The 22,107-nt window shown below is 37.7% G+C and overlaps 1 protein-coding gene across 1 annotated transcript in view; it reads right to left on the bottom strand.

The window, feature by feature from the left end:
* Positions 1-8,385: 8,385 nt before the first annotated feature.
* The window catches only part of Shprh (SNF2 histone linker PHD RING helicase), a 68,668-nt gene continuing 54,946 nt past the window's right edge, over positions 8,386-22,107 (bottom strand). The window contains exons 26-30 of the mRNA XM_021174217.2: positions 18,162-18,254; positions 17,081-17,167; positions 16,149-16,327; positions 11,233-11,313; positions 8,386-10,203 (exon numbers count right to left, since the gene is read on the bottom strand). Coding sequence (XP_021029876.1) covers positions 10,107-10,203; positions 11,233-11,313; positions 16,149-16,327; positions 17,081-17,167; positions 18,162-18,254 — 537 coding nt within the window. The 3' untranslated portion in view covers positions 8,386-10,106. The remainder of the gene's footprint in view (positions 10,204-11,232; positions 11,314-16,148; positions 16,328-17,080; positions 17,168-18,161; positions 18,255-22,107) is intronic.

Raw genomic sequence — 22,107 nt, 5'->3', positions numbered from 1 at the left:
CTGCGGCCCCAAAAGGGTGCTGCCTCAGCGGCTCTGTGGCTCCCGCCTGTCCCAGAAGCTGTCTGCCTCTGTGGTCCTCACTCTAACCTGTAGACTAAGTTCGGCGGAGTCCCGGAGCCAAGATGGCGCTCCCTGCAGGGCAGGTCACTGTCCTCCGACTGTCTTTCACCTCTCTTAATGTGGTGGTCATAACCCCAAAGACATCAGTTCAGTGTTATAACTTGCATATGAAATGTATTCCCTCAGGCTCAAATATTTGAATGCTTGGTCTCCAGGTTGGTGGCGGGAGCACAGGTTTGGGTGATCATAGAGCCTTTGAAATTGAAGGTATTGCTTGCCTTGAGGTATGTCCTGAGAACAAGCATTAGAGGGTTTTAATCTGACTCTGCTTTGAGACAGATCTTGTTTGTCTTGTTTATACCAAAGATGAGCTCTTGCTGTCCTGAGCCCACCCATTCCAGTAGCTATGCTTTCTCTGCCATGGTGGAATGCTGACTCTGAATGGATAGCCTCATTATACTTGCCTTCTCTAGAATTGTTTCTTTCAGTTTTCATTTTTTTCAGTGATAAAATAGAATACAAATAGATTTCCATGATTATAACAAATGTTAGAGATATAACCTATAAAAGGGGGAAAGGTTTATTTCAATTCACAACTTTGGAGCCTTCAGCCCATGATTGGCCTGTTACTTTGTGGCTGTGGTAAAGAATCGTATGGTGGGATCATGGTACAGCAAAATGCTCTTAGGAAATTACAGAAAGAAGAGAAAATATATTCTACTCTCACCTTCACATGCAAGATCCTACTGACCCAAGACCCCCAGCTAGGTCAAAGGTTTTTCTACTGTCCAGTAGAACCAAGCTCAAAATTTAGTCTTTAGTCATGGAACCTCTAATTGTTATATATAGAGAGGGTCATATAAAAGAGATTAAGGGAAAGATTTGAGAGTGTATCTTTGATGAATTTGGCAGGCCCTGACCTGAATATACTCACAAATGCCATTATATAGGGCAACAGAGAGAGAGAGAGAGAGAGGAGGGGGTAGAGAGAGAGGGGGAGGGGGAGGGGGAGAGGGAGAGAGATCAGACACAAATAGAAAAAAGATACTGTGAAAACAGACACTGGTTGGTATGATATGGCCCAAAACTAAGCGTTTCAATAATATCTGAAGATGGGGGAGACAGAGGAAGCCACTTTCCCACAGAGCATACTGGAGAATTAGAGATGTGCTAGAACCAAGTGAAACATTCCATAATTCTAGCTTTGAGAACATGATACAGTTCTTGAAGTCAACTCCTTTCATGGCAACAATCAAATATAGATCCTTCCATAGAAATCTGCATCTGTTTTCTAAAAACAAGAGGATAAATTTGCTAACTGCATATGACCACTTGTCATTATGGGATGTTGCAAACAGTATGGGTAAACCACAGAACTGACTTACATAACGGAGGCTAGTAGCTGCACATCAAGGCCAGCCACATTGGTTATTTTAGTTTGTCAATGGCCATCCTTTCCCCGAGCCTTCCCTGCACCTGTCTGTGTCCTGACTTCTTTCCCTAAGCACAGCCATGCTGTTGGTTCAGGTCCATGTGAGGTTATACCTAAATTCCTTCTTTTAACTATCTTTAAAACACTGGGTTGTGAGACAATTTGAATTAAGTTCTGCACGTAAACTAACCCATACTTCTCAGGGAACCTTTTCCTTGACTTCCAAGTGTATTTGCCTGTGTCACTGATCTCCTTTATTCTGCCCTGTTAGAAACTGAGTTCCTGGACACTTTGAAGTTGCATTTATTTTGATGGCAATGAAAGATGAATGTATTAATCCTTTAAAGTGCTTGGCCAACAAATGAAACTTTTGTGTTTATCCACCATCATATAACGGAGTACTAGAACGTGGGCATATCACATTTCTGGCCTACCTCAGGCATTTACAACTAAGAGTAAACAAACCATTATAGAACGTTTTATTTTTAGAACAGGAATTCAGTTTGTCCCTCTGGACAATGTTTACTAACTTAATGTTTCAGTTAGTAAAAATGCTTTTCGCCACACATACATGAAGAGCTAAGGTCAGGTCTTCAGCACTCAAGAAAAAAAAAAGCTACACATCAGAGATCCAGTTCTGGGGAGACAGAGATAGGAGGATGAGTCAGCTAAACATCGAACTCTTGGAAGTCTGATGCAAATGAGAGCTCAAGAAAAAGGCAGCGGTACAGACATTTACATTTTCTTTCATCTTGGTTAACTTCTTGGCTTTTCAGAGTCAGAAACTGACTGAGTTCTTTCAGAGGAAAAGTGGTTTAAATAGACAGGGGGAAATGAGACTATCTTTGTAGGAGCAGCAGTTTTAGAAAAAGTTCCTGGAGTCAGGAAATAATGTACTATAGCATGTTACCAAAGGGAAAGGTTAAATGAGACCATCATACCTGCTTCTCAGAGAAGTGTTAGTTTAATCAGATGTCGAGCGTCCCTTCAGGTTTTACAGCAGAGAGAGAAATGATCCACAAAAAGACAAGAATAAAACTCAGTTACATTTTTAGGTACAGGTGTTAGGCCAGGACTTTTAAAGTCTGGCATCAGCTCATATATTTTTGCCATATTTAAGTATTTCACAATTTTAGAAAAACGTTTTTGATAACAACTCAGCCTCATTAAAGCTCAAGACATGTTTATACTAAAGCTGTTTATAAAGTAAATATGGCATCTGTATTTTTGTTGTTGACTTACAGACAATGCTTGACATAAGGGTCTAGGGAAAATGACTGAGGTAAATACAATCCCTGTGGGAATGAGGATTTGTCCTGGTCCTAAGATAACCTAACACTGACTGTTGTAAAGTACAAATGACATCTCTCACAAGGATTAGTTTAGTTGTCTAGAAGTAACGTTCAATAAAAGTTTTAGAATTAAAGGGTATGGACAAGTAAAGCATAAATTCTGGAAGATAAGGGCAGAGTCTGGCTCATCAGAGCAAAGGATCACGAGGTGGTAAACTGTATCTGTTCCCAGCATTCCAGGAGAACAGGCTAAACATCTCATTCCTTTGATGGTATCTGTGAGTTTAACTTTCTTGGCTTCTCCACTGCTTATCTGTGTATACAAACATCTTTTACCTTCTATATAATGACATGCTATTAGCTACATAACCAGATGCCTAAGACTTAAACAAGCCACAATTAGTTAATATTTAAGACCTATAATAAATATTTATTGAACTGTACGGAATTATTTGCTATGCCAAAACTTACTGCTTCCTCTTGGGATAGTAAAAATAATGGTTGTGGAAAAGCTGTATATGTAGTTTTAATTAATGTACAGTTCCATAAAATGTCAAAAGTAAAAAACAAATCCCCCAATACATGGAAAAGCAAATGGAATAGTTACCAATTATACCCAAGGTTCAGGGAGGAAGGACTTAGAAGGCTCTTCTCACCTCCCTTTTATTCAAGATTCTGGCTTTTTATAAATCTCATCACTTCTCATTCCTTAAATTCTATTAATTGCATGTATAGCTCTTGAAAAATTATTTAAATTCAAATCTTCCTTCTTTCTCATTTTAGCTTCCTCAATTATTCTGAAGGTCTGCTCAGAGTATGGAAAAGGCTTTAGTTAAGCATAGTTCTTGTCTAATTTGAACTCTTTTCCACAAATGATGAAGTATGCTAATAGTTTTTGGAGTTGCTCATATAGCAACTATGTTTATTTTACATGAGGAGGTCCAGAGACAAACTGACTTATTTAACAAGACCCAGATTACTAATAAAGTCAGAACTCAGGTGTTCTTCCTTCAAACTTAGTTGTGCTAGATATATTCAAAAGAGTAAAAAATTAAGGCCTAAGTTTGGGAAAGGAGAGAAGAGGTATAGAGATGACAATGAGATGTATTATAGATCAAGCAGAAGCTGAAGTCTTGCTTATATGAAGTCTTAATTAGAAACAACTTGCATAAATAACTGGGCTTAACAGGTACATAAAATGTATCTCCTACCCTGGTTTATAGAAAAATGAGATATATTGAAGAAGTAAAATGTAAAAACAAAATTCTAGGCCTTTGGGCCCAGGCTTGGGAGTGGGGCCTTTGTGGCTCTGTGCTCTGAGGTGTGCTGGTCATAAAACAGATAGTGACATTCCTCCACCCACCTGCTTCCTGGGTTCAAAGAGTGTTCTTTTAAAGAAAGTCACCCTGACCCACCCTGACCATTGCTGGAACCTGCAATGCAAATGTGCTATTGTTAGGGGCTCTTAGATTGTTAGGGGCTCTTAGAAACTGTCTTGAGAAATAACCCTCACAATTACCAGGTATTCCTCGTGACACTTGTGACTTTGCACTTCCTTGTGACTCTTAAGTGGTATTTTTGGTATTTTCCAACAACNCCCTCCCCACCTCCTTGAATTGTGGTTTCTTCCTTTAAATACCCCCTTATCCAGCTACTCGGGGCACCAAGGTCCTCTACCCCTGCGTGGTTTATGACTGTGGGCCCGAGAGCGCTCTTGAATAAAAATCCTCTTGCAGTTTGCAGCAAGACCGTTTCTTGTTGATTTTGGGGTGTCGCCTCGCCTGAATCAGAATGTGGGGGAGTCCTCACGTTATGTGTCTTTCATTATCACAATTTAACATTAAGGATATTTGAGTAGTCTATTAAAAGTCTTTGGAACACTAGCAATCCTCCCTCCAAACATAACAGTGTCCAACATTACCTCTTGAGCCTCTACTGTGTACTATGTAATACATTACAGCTGAGAACAAAATTCTAGCTTTCAGTGTTTAATTTCTGCAGGAAGCTGAGAAAGATTTATAAAGTGAATATATCCGACCTCAGTAGAATAAAACCAAACGACAAAGAGGCTTAAGGGTTACAGGAAGAGGATGAAAGGTTCAGTTTTGTGCAGAATGACTGAAATGGCCTCACTGATAAGCTGTTGTTGGGCAGAGACTAGAAAGAAAGTGGAAGAAGGCACAGCATGTGTCTGGGGAGAGTTACAGGCATAAGGGACAATTAAAAGACCTTGTGGAAGTGTGCTTGGTGTCTGCGGCACAGTAACACACATTCTGACGATGGAGCAGACAAGTGGATATGTGGAAGAAGACTAGTAGATTTGCACAATGGAAGGCTGCATCATGTAGGGCCTTCTAGCCCTTATAAGGATTTAGGGTTCTCTTTAGTGAGTGGGAGGATTTTATACTGATGTATGACATGATCTGATTATCTGCCATGTGTCTTGAAACTGATGACTATTCTGGAAAAAGTAGGAGGCTGTCACAATCCTGTGAACAATTAGGATGTCTGTTACAAAGTAGTAGCTGGCAAGATGATGAAAGGTAGTTGGGGTACAACTGTATACTGAGGGCTGATGGATGGGTGCTGAGGGATGAGAGAACAGGCAGTTCCACAGTTGAGTAACAGAACAAGAATGTGGTGACATTTAATAAAATACAGAATATAGCCAGGGGCTTTATTCTAATACTAGTAATTAACAAAACTCGGATAAAGACATTTTGTTGTTGTTTCTTTTGAGACAGGGTTTCTCTGTGTAGCCCTGGCTGTCCTGGAACTCACTTTGTACACCAGGCTGGCCTCGAACTCAGAAATCCGCCTGCCTCTGCCTCCCAAGTGCTGGGATCAAAGGCATGTGCCACCACCACCTGGCGACTATTTTATTTTTTAAAAGTTCAGAGAGAAGGCTTGAGTGCTTATGACATTATACTCCTTTATAATGGCAGGCTGTTTGTTTCTTTAGAAGCTTGCAAGTGCCAGATATCTAGAGCACTAATGAGAGTGCTTAAAAGTTAATTGTCTGACTTGCTTCATGCCTAAGAACTTCATCTGCACATTGCTTGGTCATTTTAACTGTATGACAAGAGAGTTCAGTTGAGGTGACTATTAGCAATTTCAGACATAACAGGCTTGCAACCATGGCTGCCAGTTATAAATTGAGAGGCTTCAGGTACAATATTTTCTACAACATGGGTATCATATTTTGATATTTTATTAAACGTCTTATTTTCATCTTCAACTAGCTAGTGAGATTAAGTCAAGAATGATAATCAAACAGCTATTCCTACACCTATTTGTGTAACACACAGAACATTAACAGAAAAAAAAAAGAGAACACAAAATTGAGTTTCTAAAAATATAATATTTATTGCTGGATCCATTATCTTAAAAGAATCATCCTGGGAAGACTACCATAAACACTAGTTGGAAAAAATCATCCATAATTAGGAATAAATTAGGTTAAGCACTTCTAGAAATGAACTTTTTAATAATACAGGACAGAAATATGATACTCAGCATGATTTGTCTATATTTTTCCCATACAACTTTGATCTGAGAGAGCAACTGTAAGATTAAAACAGAAAACGAAACCTGAATAATTCCAATCACAATTGACATCCCAACATAAATAGGGGAAATCTCACAGGGCTCCACTCCTCAATGAAGAGCTACAAACAGTTGCTGAGAAGAATTGGTCTTCCTGAGAGATGAGCCCCCAAATGGTTATCCAATACCAAGCAGTACTGGATATTGGATAACCAGCCCTAGAAACATTTACATGAGGACAAGCAACACTGGATAGAACTCAGCAGGCATATTTATGTTATTCACTTATATGTATCAACAATGTTTAATGAGGAGAAGGCTGTGAATTTGGGAGCAGACTTGAACATGAATGGGTAGGACAGAGGAGAGGGAGAGGGAAATAATATAGACTTTAATTAAATTAAGAGAAATTAAAAAGGTTGACAGTCACATGGTTCACAGCCGGGACACAGGTAATTCCTTTCCTTGCTAGGTAGCACGCACAGCACCGTAACAAGGAAGAAGCTTCTAGGTCAGTGGCAGTTCCATGTTTTATGACTCAGGTATGCAGTGTCTTCAGCAATAGGTTCTTACAGTCAAATCCTATAGCATAAACAGGAGCACTGGCAATAACCTGTAACGTAAGGATGTGTAGGATCTCTATAGCCAACAACTGCAAAAGAGGTAACTAGTTCCTGTTACAGGGTTTTTTGTTAGTCTGTGGTATCTCATAGAAATGTAACCTAGGAAAGAACCTACTACAATTTTTCTACTAAATGGATATTAAACTGATTTTTTTGTTTGTTTGTTTGTTGTTTTTTAGAGACAGAGTTTCTCTGTGTGGCCCTGGGATTAAAGGCCCGAGCCACCATGGCCTGGCTAAACTGACTCTTATACTTATTAATTAATGCATCTGAATCCTCATCAGAGAAACGTATTCAGTAGATGATTAACACAAAGACTCACAACCAGTTCAGTGCAGATAATAACAGACTGCAGAATACTCATCATCAAACAGGACATCTGCCATTACCTCCACCCCCAATGTTGAGGGATCCAGGATGAAAAGACTCCAAGAGCCAGAAGCAATGGACAACTAGGAGGAAACTACCTGGACACAGCAAAGTGGTTGCATATATAAAATGGCATGCTATGCTTGGAATTCTGATTAATGCTACAAAAACCAAGTATGTCTTAGAGTCCTTTTACGTAGAAGTGTAGTTTCTGCATTTCTAATAAGGTATCTGCAAGTTTAATGAACAGACAACTCAATCATACTGATTTTGGGAAGGGTTAGTAAATGAGAGAAGAGTTGGAAAGACATTTTGGCTTTTGCCCTTGGAAGAGGTTTTCAGCTGATGATTAGTCACAACCTGCTGGATATTTATAAGTAGTGTTTTTGTTAGGAACTAGTATTGCTTGTTGAGCACTGGTTCTATGTTGAGATTATTAATGCTATTAAAGACGTGAAAGGGATTGAGGGGTCTGAAATCCAGAGATTTATACATACTAAGCATTTAAAAAGACTGAGTTATATTTCCCAAAAGGACCAATTTCTAAAACTGGTCCTTTACCTACCTTAAGATCATATAGAAAGAGAAATATTGATGCAATAGACACAGTAAAGTTACTTGGATTTTAAGCCCAGTTTGTGGGATGTTTACAATTCACAATCTATGTAAATTTAGATTTATCTAAATCTTCAGTCCTAGTAAATTCATCTGGAGTTACTTGAAAAACAATTCCCTAAATAGAAATACATTTAAACTGTAAGGACTGGGCATTTAACTTACCCTCAGTGGTTTGCTAGCACAGTACCATACTGTGGTATTTCAGAGAATATAAAATTATTGACAAAGGAATCCAAAACTTCTTTTGTTTGTAGCCAAGATGTGGGTATTTATTATATATGTGGACTCATTAGTTCTGAAGTAGTAGAATTATCATAATTGCTTAGAATGACAAATGTAAATAAAATATGGAATAGTGTAGAATTGGCAATTTGATACTATCTGTTGAGTCAATAAAAACCAAAGTTCATAAGATCTAAACCTTAGAAATAAAAATAATCCATAATTTCATTTTCCACTAAAATATTTATTTAATTGAGGTATCTTATTGAAATAAATAAGCATAGTTTTCCTCTAATACTAATCAGTGTAGATATCTATGTTACTGTCTAATGGAAGCCTATCAAATTGTTTGTCCTAGAACAGCACATGAAATATTCGGAAACAAAATTAAGTTCTTACACAACCCCATCCTAAAATCAGACCACAGGGCTTCTGAACCTCAGTACGGCACACACTTGGAGGAAGAACAGTAGAGATGAAGCCAGGGGGCCTGGACTACTTTGTCTATTTGCTACATATCATAGGCGAGTTTCCTCCTGAGCATTAGATCTTTACCTTCAAAATAGGAATATCATTAATCATATCCATTTCACAGGACTGTTGTGAATATTAACTACATGAATACACAGACAAGCTCTTAGTGAATGTAAAAGAGCTGTAAAAATATTATGTTTAATTTCATATAAAAGAATCAATGTATATCTCCCTTCAACTAAAGAATAAGCACCCAAAAATGTGTCTCCTTCAGCTGACCTGTCACCTATAAACCTGGATAAGAAAATGCACCTTGGCTTAAGCACCAGAGCTCACAGGATAAAGGAGACCCAGGAACTATTTCTAGTACAGTTTTATGGACAGTTAGGTAGGAGCTAAAGAATCTTGAGGGTCACTTGATTTCAACAGCTAAAGGGAAGGAAACAAGAACGTTTATATTCCAACACAAGGCTAGGATACAACAAGCTACTTCTTATTTTGTAATTTCAAAGTCATCTATGAATTCTTCACAGAAGAGAGTTTAACCACTTACGTTTATGCATGTGTGAACACAGCATTTTCTTGTAGTAAGATCAAATACTAGTTAGTTTCTAAGGACAGAGTAACTGAAATGAATAAACTCTATAGTAGGTTTAGATAACTAGTGGCTAAAATGACTAGTTACAGGAACACAGGAAATTAATTCAGTACAATGGTGATTTTTAAAAAGCCGTATTTACAGATACATCATCTTAAAACACACACAAAAAAAATTACTAAAAAGATTAAAGAGATCATTGTAGGTAAATGTTAATACACTTAAAAATGTTAACAATGATACCACTTAAACATAATAGAAAAATGAATTTTTCAGTATTTTAACATTTAGTAACAAAACACAATATAACCACCTAGCGATTTATTATTAGGAGCTAATGACAGTGTTACAGTTTAAACTCATGCAAATAACTACTTATTATATAGTTTAGCATTTTCTTAAAACATTACTGAGAAGATAATGGTGACTCCTATGCTAAAGATGCTGAAGGCCCTTTCAAAAATGTCATTTACACTGGCTGTACACATCAGGTCATACAAAACTAGACTAAGTAACCTTTTATATACTCTGTTTGTTATAACAAACATCTATCTACTAATGGAAAATTATTTAATACCCTTTTTTCTTAATTCCCCTGCCTTATCAGTAATAGATATACAAATGGAGCAAAAAATTAATGTTCCATTAGGAGTATAAAGTTAAAATTCATTGTAAATGGTGTGAAATCGGTATACTGAAAAGGAACCAATTGCCAATTATTACTAGGCTAGAGTATAACAAAATAAATTCATTCAACTTAAAATAGTATTTACTAATATTTACTGATTTTTTGTTTTTAATTTGTAACTCTGCTTTACATCTATGAAAGTTAAGTTCTATCTTAAAATTTTGTGGAATGATTTGATGGCACTTCACTCAAGCTCCTCATTTTCTTTGGTAAACAGGTCTGCCAGGTCAGCCACAGTCAACACAGAGGCTTCAGAATGCTTTCCGGATGAGCTTGTGTGGCTGCAAGATTTTCAGAGGCACAGAGAGAAGATATGGCCAGGAGTTAGAGACTATATGCATGACAATAAAGTGAGGCACAAATCTGCCATATGTGGTCATCACTGAGCCACAAGTAGACAGTAATTGTTACATCTTATCAAAATCAGTGAAAATGCCTAAATAATTCTGAAGCTTTGTCAGAAAATGCTTTCTATGAACAATTAATAAAAAATCAAAACAAATAAAAAACAGAAGATAAAACATCTGACAACTGTTGTCAAGCAGGTTCTAAACTCGCCATTTACAAAGAAGTTCAGTATCATTGTAACTGAAATTAAAATCACTATGTCTGCAGCATGTGACAACAAGAACAAAAATCTTTCAGGTTTAGATGAAAAGCCCTTCGGATGGCTGGCATCTTTCTTGTTACATCAGAGTATGGAATTTCTGGTTTGAGAAGGTTTGTGTTACAAAATACCCTGGAGATGCCCTCCCTTTGAAAGAGCTATCATAGCATCTCTCTTTGGGTGACTTCCAATCCTCCCATTTCACGGGGAGGAGGAAGATACTGGTTTATTTCAAGATGACTTTAAAGGAAAATTACCGTGCAAATGTTAGAAGTTTCCTAATTCAGACTGCTCTGATCATTCTACTACTCTGATGTCTATGGATTTGACACAAATCACCAGCCAAGACTGTAAATTCAGACATGCCTATTGACCCGTGACTGGTAAGCATAAACTATAAAACATTAATGCATGTTTAGTTTCAGACATATCAGACAAAAGGTTAGGTAAGACAGAATAATACATTTCATTTAAAAAGTAATCGAATATAGCAAAGATAAGTCAGCTAATTTGCATATTGTAATCTATTAAATTATCTTAAGCCAAATATAGACTGTCCAAAACATTAACTGGGGCATGCTTTGGATAAAATGCTTTTCTTTGGTTTTTAGAAAAAGTATTTAGTGTTTACATCATTTGTTGTCATCCAGAAGATCTCAAACTCTCAAGTGATGGGAAATCCCACTTGTAAGTTGTTACCTACCTCCTCTCAGCAGTTTTTAGCATTGCCTGCATCCGTTCTTCTATTGTTGCTTTAATTAAGAATCTATGTACAATAGTAGGTCTAGAAGGCAAATAATAATTTTAAGTTTAAAGACCATCTTAAGACAAATGAGTAGAAAATGACCTTATATGCACATGCTACATCCATTAGTCCACTGGTGCCCACTTGTGGCAGGTCTTTATGAGTGTGCTCAGGGACAGGTCAACAGCACATACTGCCAATGTGATCTTCATGAACCAACACTCTCACGAGGGAGACAAGAAACACATAAGAAAATCAGTTGCATGCACAGATTATGTATGGCAAGTTCAGTTGAGAGAAGGGAATTAGGCACTAAGCACAGGAGGAACAGGAAGAGCATGCAGACAGAAAACAAATGTTCATATATATTACTGGGATGAGTACATGGTTGGGAAAAGCTAAAATTATTTCCGGGGCCAACAGCAGACTAGCATGGCACAAGTGTGTTATAAATGCAACAGGTCAACATGAGGTTACAGGCGGGCAGGGTTCAGATCATAAATGGTAGTCCTGCAGGATTTGATCAGGAACTGGATTTTGTAGTTATAAAGAAATGTGCTCTAGTAGTTATACATATTTTGATTTACACTAGACTGTGCTTTGGAAATGCTTTGGCTGCTATGGAGGAAGAGAAGAGATATAATTTGAGGTCATCCTGGCAAGAGGAGATGGATTGTGCTTTTTTTTGTCAGCGGGATAAGAATTAGTCAAAAGATGAGGAATATCTTTGAAATACAAGAATCAAGACTAAAATAATTTGAATATAAGATACAGAAAAGTCCTAGATTCCTGTCTGAGCAAGTATAGATGACAAAAGTCACATTAAAATATGAGGAAAGCTTGGGCTGGCTGAGAGTAGCACAGATGTAGTTTTGCTCTACCTGTGCCAAACTTGAGCTATCTAGTCGATATCCTAGGGGAAATATAAAGTTCCTAGATACATGTACAGATAATAGCTAGCTATACAAAGCTGGTATTGTCGAGGCTCAGGGATACTCCCATGAAGGTTGTCCACCTACGCATACTACTTAATGTCATGGCACTGGGTAAACTAGCAACTAGGGGAGTAAATAAAGGAACCACTAGACCACAGCAAGGAATAGGCCACCAGTCAAACTCTAAGCCTCATTTCAGTGGTACACTCAGGGGCAGCCACCAAAATAGAAAGGGTGACAGAAGAGGACATCAAGTGGGTGGAGGTAGACTGTAAAGGAGTGTCACTTTAAAAACGATTAACACCCAGACATATTCATGTGATATATTTCAAGATGAAGCCTCTTGAGAATATGAAAAGAGGTGGGATTTAGGACAAATCGGATGAAAAAAAGACACTCTTCCACCGTAATAAAGGGACAAACACTATGCTATGCTCTCTTAACCATTACCAGAGCCACATTCTTCTCGCTTGAAAACAATCAGTGTTATTAGGTCCCGTATCCTCTTGCCTAGGCATGGAAAATGTTCAGCACACTTCTTCCATATTTTCCTAGTTTTTCTATTTCTAAAAGAATCATTCTCTAATTAATTTTTTAATTTAAAAAAGGAAATAATTTTTAAACTTATTCTCTTCTTCTTTTACTCTGCAATAAAATTTCTCAAAATCCTATTCCTATGGGCTGCACAGTAAGAGTAGGGAGCCATGGTTACATCAGGGACAGGCAGGCAGCAGGGATGCACCTGCCACTGTTTACCTAGCCGTGTCACTACATAAGCTATGTAATCCTATTTGTGTTTGTTGAACAAAAACTCCTTATAAGTAGTTGCCTATACTGCTCCATTTAAACTGCTTTGGATAAAATAAAATTAATGGTCAAAACTCTAATAGGAAGATTTCTATTTTGACATTTTTGCAGCAGGTAACAGCTAAGCATGTAGGTGTCTTTCCTTTTCCCAGGGCTTTGTAGCTTACATGTGCCAGAATTTATTTAGTTCATGACCCATCACTATTTTTCTCTCCTTTATGATTCCATTCATGCTCATAGCTCAAAAATACCATCACATGCTCCTGATGTCTAAGTGTGCGCCTCCAGCCCTGGCTTCTCTCCCAGTTTCTGAACATACATATCTTGGATAGCTAATAAAATCTCAAACGTATCTAAAGCAGACCTTTGTTCTTGCCACTGAATCTGTTCTATCTCATAGTCTTCCTCCACTCAGCCAAAGGCTTTCTATCCTCCTAGCTGTCTAGGCCAAAGCCCACAGTGTTGCTCACCCACTAACCACTATCAGTTCTACTCCAGAATAAACCCAGAGCCTCAAAACTTCTCACTGATTGTACTGCCATTACCATACAAGCTGCCTCCTATTGTCATCAGGACTACATGGCCTACCTGCTCCCCTTACTCCCTAGCCTGCACACAGTACTCAGAATGATTGCTTCAAAGCTGAAGTGAGATGTGTCCTTCCTCTGCTCACAGCTTCCCAATTAAGGCCCAGTATGATTCCCAAGCCCCACTGAGCTTCTTTCCTACCTATTTCAGTGTAGCATCTGTGGATCCTTTATTTCTCTTTTTCTTTTTAGCATGTTAACAAGTATAGCTCTTTATTATTAAATCGTGTAATTAAGATTTACATGGGTATACAATTTAGAAAATAATTTTAATGGTAAAGAGTGATTTTAAGTTGATGGAAATCTGTTTTTACATGAATTCAAGTATATTATACACACTGTTTTGTTTCTTAAATACAAAAATTCCAAAGAAGTATGCTTAGTCTATAAATCAGATATTCAAATCTACTCTACATACACATCAAAAGAAGTCTCTGGTGTTGTTTCTTTGATTGTTTGTTTGTTTGTTTTTACTTTCACTCACACCCGAAGTATCTGCACTTACTAGATGATGTGATTTTGCTGAGACATCCACCATGTTAGGATTTAAGGATGAGTCTAAATACGATATAACAGCATAAAGATTACCAAAATGTCCTAAAGGATCATTTTTTAAAAAACCAAACCAAACCCAACCCCGGGACACTCTTGACTTACAGATGTCACACTGATTGTTACTGTGTGCTTAGTCATTCTGTCTTAAGATATTAGTATGAGTATAGCTCCCGTCTCTTTCATGCTTTGCTTAGATGTTACCTTCTCAGTGTGGCTGGCTTCCAAGTCATCTGCGTTCTTTACTCTCCCACCAGCTTGAAGTTTGGTCCTAACACAATATACTCTACTTCCTCAATCTATTGCATATTAACTTTTAATACATTATCCTGCATACAACTAGATTAGAAGTTGCATAAGGTTATCTCAAATGCTTAAAACTACACATGGCACATAGAAAGTACCTAGCAAAAGACCACTGAAAGAAGCACGTGGAGACTGATGAACACCAACTATGTAAGTGATAATGGAATGATAAGGCACTCTGAACTGGAGGAGGCTAGAGTGTCACTGGAGAACAACGATACAAACACTAAGGTAGTCTCTTGAAGAAGAAAAGGAAGGCTATATCCTGGGAAGCAACAGCCTTATGGCCTTAGCCTTCTAAGTCTAAGACAAGTCCGCCTATGTTTTAGGAAAAAGCTGGTATAACAAGAGTCAGTGTTGGGGGTGGGCAAGATGACTCAACTAGTAAAAGTAAACGTCAACCAACAACCTGAGTTTGATCCTTAGCACTCACATATTTACTTGTTTGTTTGTTTGTTTACTTATGTTATGTATGCGTGCTCTCCTGCATGCACACCTGTATGCCGGAAGAGGGCATCAGATCCCTTTCTAGACGGCTGTAAACCACCATGTGGCACTGGGAACTGAACTCAGGAGGAAGAGCAGCCAAGTGCTCTTAACCACTAAGCTCAGTCTCCAACCTAGTACCCACATTTAAAAACAAAAGTCAGATGCAGTGGATCAGAGGCCAGTCAATCACTGAAGTTTATCAACAATCCATATTTCTGACTCTGGCATGTAAAACTTCATTTACTACTTCTCATGTTTTACCTCAGCAGTTCCAAACTCTTCACAATCCTAGGAAATGTCAGCTTATCTGCCCTTTAATTCTACATATGCAACTCTTCCACACTTGTTTTCTGGCCTAACTTTAAAATAATCAATCCTCAGCCTAATGTGTTTCTTCAGGACACACATTAGCATACTGTGTTTGTTCATAAAACTTTAAATTTTCTTGTACTTGTACTACACAATGGCCTTTTATGTATGCTTCTAGATGGGATTATGTCATATGATTGGAATCTCCAGTACGTAGCATAATGCCTGACACAGTTTAGATGCTCAGTAAGACTAAATAAGCACTTAGTGTGTGGTTATGTGTGCTTGTGTGTGTGTCTGTATGTCTTCAAACATTCAAGGCCTCTAATACTCCTAAAAATTTAAGTAAGAAACTGAGTTACAGAAATAATCTGGTATTTGAATAAAAAAAAGTACCTATCACATAAAAATGACTATTGGTTCAGATACTGCACTAAATCAAACTATTTTTAACTACACTTAACTAACTTAACTAAACTTCTTGGGTCATTCACTGTGTGTGTGCACATGCCACAGAGCATGCAGACATGTAACAAAGTGGAAATGTGATGGGCTATAGTTAAAATACATACTAAATATCATATATAAAATTATTTTCAGACTATGTATGAGGTAAAAGAAACATAAATCAATCTTATATTTAAATATAGACCCTTTCCTCAAACAGTCCAGGGTGTAAAAACAACCAACCAACCAACCAACCAACCAAACAAAAAGCAAAAACCAAAAAACCCTAAACAATTTCTGGTTCCAAACATTTTAGGTGAGGGAGACAGAATGTGTACTTAAAAAACAGACAGGGTATGATAAACATAAATAAAGAATTTAAACGTTGAATTAGTTTCCCATAACCTGAAGGAAGGTAACAAATGCCAATTTTCGTCCTTACTTGGTCTGTCCAATTCGGTGCACTCTCCCAATGGCCTGCAGCTCATGGGCAGGGTTCAGTATGGGCTCCACCAGGAGGACATGGGTGGCTTCAATGATAGTTAATCCATTAGAGCCTGTGTGCAGGGGCAGCAGCAGAATATTGATGTGGGGATCGTATTTAAATGCTGAGAGGTTCTCCTGAAAGAAGAAAGGTACATTTTAATTTTAGCTGGATGGATTAGAATTAGAGCACTTAGGTTACAGCTCAAGATGAACATGGTAGTGAAGATTAAACGCTAATTCACCAATTTTAGGAACTGGAATGTTGTTATTTTTCCTGATTTTGAAGAGAATCATACGAACACTTTTGCTTTTATAGCATGTAGTGGAAACTACATCATAGATATATGCGATACATGAAAACTGAACTGTATGAATGCAGAGAAAAATGAGGGAAAGGAAAACTATGCAAAGCTCATGTGAGGTAAGATAGGGAGCTACTGCATTTTCACTTATTCTTGTAGGTGGTGTATCTCAGGTTATAGGTCAGACTGTACTGAATTTGATATAAACAAAATTTTAACCACATATACTTTTTTTCTGAGTGTGTGTGTGTGTGTGTGTGTGTATACACAGAAAACAATTCCTGGGTGCAAGGACCCCTTCAAAAGAAATACTGCAAGACCATTTCTTCCTATATTAAAGAAAAAGATCTAAAGACAAAAACGTTTTTTAAAAGACTGTCTTTTAGACAATCTTTAGTTTGTCTAAATCAAAAATATCTACAGTTTTTTTTTTTTTATTTTGTTTTAAGATGTTAATTTCATAGATAATCAAGAACTTAAAACCTTCTTATTGGGTTCAGGACAAAAGATAAACAAAGTCAACCAGAAAACAGCAGTTTCAGTTTGCAACTGATCTGTTAAAAATATGAGCAAAATTTTGACACACCTGGAATGTCTTAATACGACTGATTTGTGTAAATTCCATGTTGTTGTCCGTGAGAGCTTTTGAAATAATATCTAATACATCTTGCCACTAGAACATAAAAGTGAGAAAAAAGTGTTTACACACAGCATTTAGCCAAAGAGATTTGAGAAGGTAATAAATCATAACTAAACCACAGTAACTTTTATACTTCAGTTAAATGAGCAAAACCAAACAAACCCCTCAGATGGAGAATCAACAACACTAGCTCTGTTGGTGTGATGGTTTGTATATTCTTAGACAAGGGAGTGGCACCATTTGAAGGTGTGGCCTTATTGGAATAGGTGTGACCTTGTTGAAATAGGTGTGACCTGTGTCACTGTGGGTGTGGATATAAAATCCTCACCCTAGTTGCCTGGAAGTCAGTCTTCCACTAGCAGCCTTTGGATGAAGATGTAGAACTCTCAGCTCTGCCTGTGCCATGCCTGAATGGATACTGCCATGCTCCCACCTTGATGATAATGGACTGAACCTCTGAACCTGTAAGCCAGCCCCAATTAAATGTTGTTTTTATAAGACTTGCCTTGGTCATGGTGTCTGCTCACAGCAGTAAAACCCTAACTAAGACAGTTAGGAAACGACATTTTCTTTTCCCATCAAATACTAGTTGAACGATAATATAAAAAAAAAAATACAAGCATCACTGAAAATAATTAAAATATAAATAAAAAACAATGGTGTATTTAATGTATATAGTTCAACTTTCTAAATGTAAAACTAGTATTTTACTATATTTATAAATAATACTTTTTTATAGTACATTAACTACTTTTTCTTAAATAGGACATTTCATTTATGAATGAATCTTTGAAGGTTATAAATTCTACTTTTTCAAATCTCAAAATATCTCTAAACGACATTAACATAAAATATAATACATGATAGGAACTGCCTTTATAAAGTATTATCACAGTTCTCTCTATATAAACATAAATGACAGTAATTCCGAGTCTTAGCTCTACTTCAGTATTTATAAGTAGTTCTGAGTTAGTCACTAAGTAGAGGTGGAAGACCAGCAGACTGAAGCAGAAAGTCTTGATTATACCGTTGAGAAAACGAGCGCTTTGGCCCCTGGATCTCTAAGTTGTATTTTCATCAGAGTTCTGACCACAGCTTCCACTTTTGTAGAATGGCTACCCTTTGAACACAAAGAGGAAAATACATTAGAACCAAACAAAACCTAGTTAAGGAAAGAAAATTGGTATAAAACACTTCATTCAAACTATATATAACAGAGCATACAAACATACATACATACACACATAACTAAGCAAATATACATGTGCTTAATTAGTCTTTTTATTTTGTGTTTACTGGGAACTTTCTTTAGTGTCTAATTGCAGAAATGAATGAGTTTATCACCAAGGTGTTTAATAGACAGCTCAATGGGTAAGCAGCATCCTTGGATGAGCCTGATGACCCTGAATTTCATTTCCAAGCCTACAGCATGGAGACACTCATTATCTACATGGTGTCCCCCGACTCTGCACACGTGCCATATCATGTACTTTCTCTCCCCTGTCCCCCAAATCTAAGAATAAGGATTTCCTAAAAGAATTTACATCTAGTTAATTGAACATAAATGCACTCTAGAAAGTCATACAGTATTGATACCAAACACTTTGTTTTATATCTACTAAAATCTGTTACAATAAGGAAGCAGAATGTATATTTAAAAACATTCCTTAGCCGGGCGTGGTGGCGCACGCCTCTAATCCCAGCACTTGGGAGGCAGAGGCAGGCGGATTTCTGAGTTCGAGGCCAGCCTGGTCTACAAAGTGAGTGCCAGGACAGCCAGGGCTACACAGAGANAAAAAAAAAAAAAAAAAAAAAAAAAAAAAAAAAAAAAAAAAAACATTCCTCACTACTCCATTCATTTCAGATATTTTAATATTAGAAGTGTAAGGATACAAAGAATAAAAACTCAAGGCACCTTGAAAACTGAAGGATTCAACAATGAATAAAATTTCTTTTGCAGTGGCATGATCATGGACAATGACATATATACAAGATGTGGACTAACACACAGGCATAGAGTCACTTTTCAAGAATTTAATTTCTTTTTTTTTTCATCTTTCAAAACTGTTCCATCACAGGAATATGGAAATAGAAAAGTGGTTTAAAACCTGAGGAATAAACAAATGATGAACCTACCATCAGTGTGTTTAACCTAACCCGTAGTAAATAAACAATCAAGTAACAGCTTTTCAGACCTTAAACATGACCACTACCATGACCTAAATGGAGGTGTGGGGAGGATACCAACCAAATATAAATGGATTCCCACAGCAGCACTTGACCTTTCCTCAAAGCTTTCAATACACTTATTACAGGGAAAAGTACAAGACAGCCAGGGCTACACAGAGAAACCCTGTCTCAAAAAACCAAAAAACAAACAAACAAACGAAAACCACCAAAACAGGTAAACAAGGAAGAAAATTACTCTAATTTAATGGGAGGACAAGATTAAAAAAAAAAAAAGGCTAAAAATCTGCATGCTAAAATAAGGATCTTATATTTATTTCTTTAGACATACAGCCTCTCAATTATATATACAAGGTTTAAAAAAATGTAAAGGGGACCATACTATCTCATACTACTGATTTAAAATAATAATAAAGAGAAACCAGGAAAAGAATACAAGTGATAATTCAGACCTTCAGATAGAGCCACTCATATACCCTGTAACATTACACCTTTTGTTTTTCCACTCAAAAGATGATATCAGCAGGCAAAATAGTAAAATAGTTAATAATAAAGAAATGACCTCAAACCTTTCTATTAAGTATAATAGAGAATAAGCTAGAGTTTTGATAGGAAGTAAACATATAAAAAAATTAACAAAAGTATATCACCATTGAAGGATCTTCAACTCCTTTTAAATTTTTGTTGACTGCAACAAACATCTTTCCCCTGAGCTGGTTCCACTCAGTTAGCAGCATTCCTCAGAAGGTATCCCAAGGCTCTAGCATCTTTAACATCTTGGGGTCTCCAAGTCATCTTCAACTTTACAGCTTCTTGTTTCATGCATGATCTTCTGAGCTCCTCCAAAGGGACTGGGTTACTTCTCCAGACAATCTGTAGCACTTTAGGATTTGTGTGACTTCACTCTGCTGCTGCTTTTCTTGGTAGTTAGCCCATGGTACTGGCATCTCTAATATGCTGGGGTCTTCTGCAGCAACTAGGCTTCACCAATAGGCTCTCTTCATGGTGCCAAGCCCCAAATTCATTGCATGACCCCTTCAGTTCTGACCCTTCAACTGCAACTGAGGCTGCATCTTCCCCATTGGCCTTTCATGGCTTCTCACATGACCCATTCATGTAGGTCTTCAAAACCTACCAAGTTCAGATGCAGTACAAGGTACAACCTTGGCTATCTCTGGAACACAGTTTCTTTGTGCTCTCAGAAAACACTTCCCAGAAGATTTCACTTAAGTGATACTGGTCTCAATCACTGCTAATTTCTTAACTCCAGTTAACCAGCATCAATTGTCCCAGTAGTTCCTTCTATTCCTGACTCTAAAGTCAGGACCACATGGCTGAAGCTGCTGTGTTCTGTTACCTGCTGGGGCTGGAACATGGCCTCCATTATTCTATTACCAGCTTTCTGTTTCCCAGCTCCCTCACTGCCAAAGCTTGGCTATCCTGGAACTTGCTCTGTAGATTGACCTTGAACTCAGAGATCTGCAAGGCTCTGTCTCCTGGGATTAAAGGTGTGTAGCACCAGGCCGTGACTTAAATTTAGGTAGGTGAGATCTTGCCCCAAGGTCACCACTTCCTTAATTCAATTTAATATCCTTGAACACAGGATTCAGCTATGTTCACTTTCTGGTGTCCTTTTAATACTCAAACAATACATTTTATATTTTTCCTTCCCAAGTTTGCTATGCTTATGCAAAATGCTCTTCATCAGATTTAAGCAGAGAATACAGTCTGTGATGGTGTTTCTGAGACTTCCTTTGTCAATGCAATTAATCTGAGTTTCTTCGCCTTAGCCTCAAGCAGACTCTTCAGACAAGGGCAAAAGGCAGCCACATTCTTCATCCACAAAAACAGCTTCTAGGTCACATACTGAAATTCTTCTCCACTGAAACTTCTCAGGCCAGGTCTGTACAGTCAAATCACTCACAGCAACAAAGTCTTCCATATTCCTACTAGGATGGCTCATTAAGTCTCTCCTAAAATATTCCATGGCTTTCCAAATCAAAAGTCCCCAAATCCACATTCTTTCAAACAAAAGCATGGTCAGGCCTATCACAGCAATAATCCAGTCCCTGATACCAACTTCTGTCTTAGGGTTTTACTGCTGTGAACAGATACCATGACCAAGGCAACTCTTATAAAACATTTAATTGGGGCTGGCTTATAGGTTCAGAGGTTCAGTCCAGTTTCATCAAGGTGGGAACATGGCAGCATCCAGGAAGGCATGGTGCAGCAGGAGCTGGGAGTTCTACATCTTCATCCAAAGGCAAAAAGGAAAAGACTAGCTTCCAGGCAGCTAGGAAGAGGGTCTTAAAGCCCACACCCACAGCGACACACCTACTCCAACAGGGCTACACCTCCAAATAGTGCCACTCCCTGGACCAAACATATTCAAACACTACATGCATGAAATGGAAAGACACATCATAGTTGACTTAACTCTGGTCCCTTCATATCTGCTCCTGGCTGCTAAGGTCCCTTATTAAAAGAGAGGCAAGGAAGTAGATATTCAAGATCTCCTTATTGCAGTATCGATACTACTTGATTTGTCTACTTGATTTGAATAAATAAAATTACTCAAATAGAAAAATATTATTGCTTTGTATTTTTAATAACTTCTAATAAAAGTAAATAATGTGGGGGACACACAGTTGGAAGTAGGGCATGCCAGTTCATGATGCTAAACAGTTACATTGAGCAGCATAGCCTATTGTATCCAGCCTTTCTGTTTACAACACCAGGGCGGAAGGAGAGAGTAGGGAGAGGGAGAGGGAGAGGGAGAGGGAGAG

This window comes from Mus caroli, chromosome 10, assembly GCF_900094665.2.
Source record: "Mus caroli chromosome 10, CAROLI_EIJ_v1.1, whole genome shotgun sequence".
NCBI classification, from domain to species: domain Eukaryota; kingdom Metazoa; phylum Chordata; class Mammalia; order Rodentia; family Muridae; genus Mus; species Mus caroli.
This window is presented reverse-complemented; position numbering and strand designations above follow the sequence as displayed.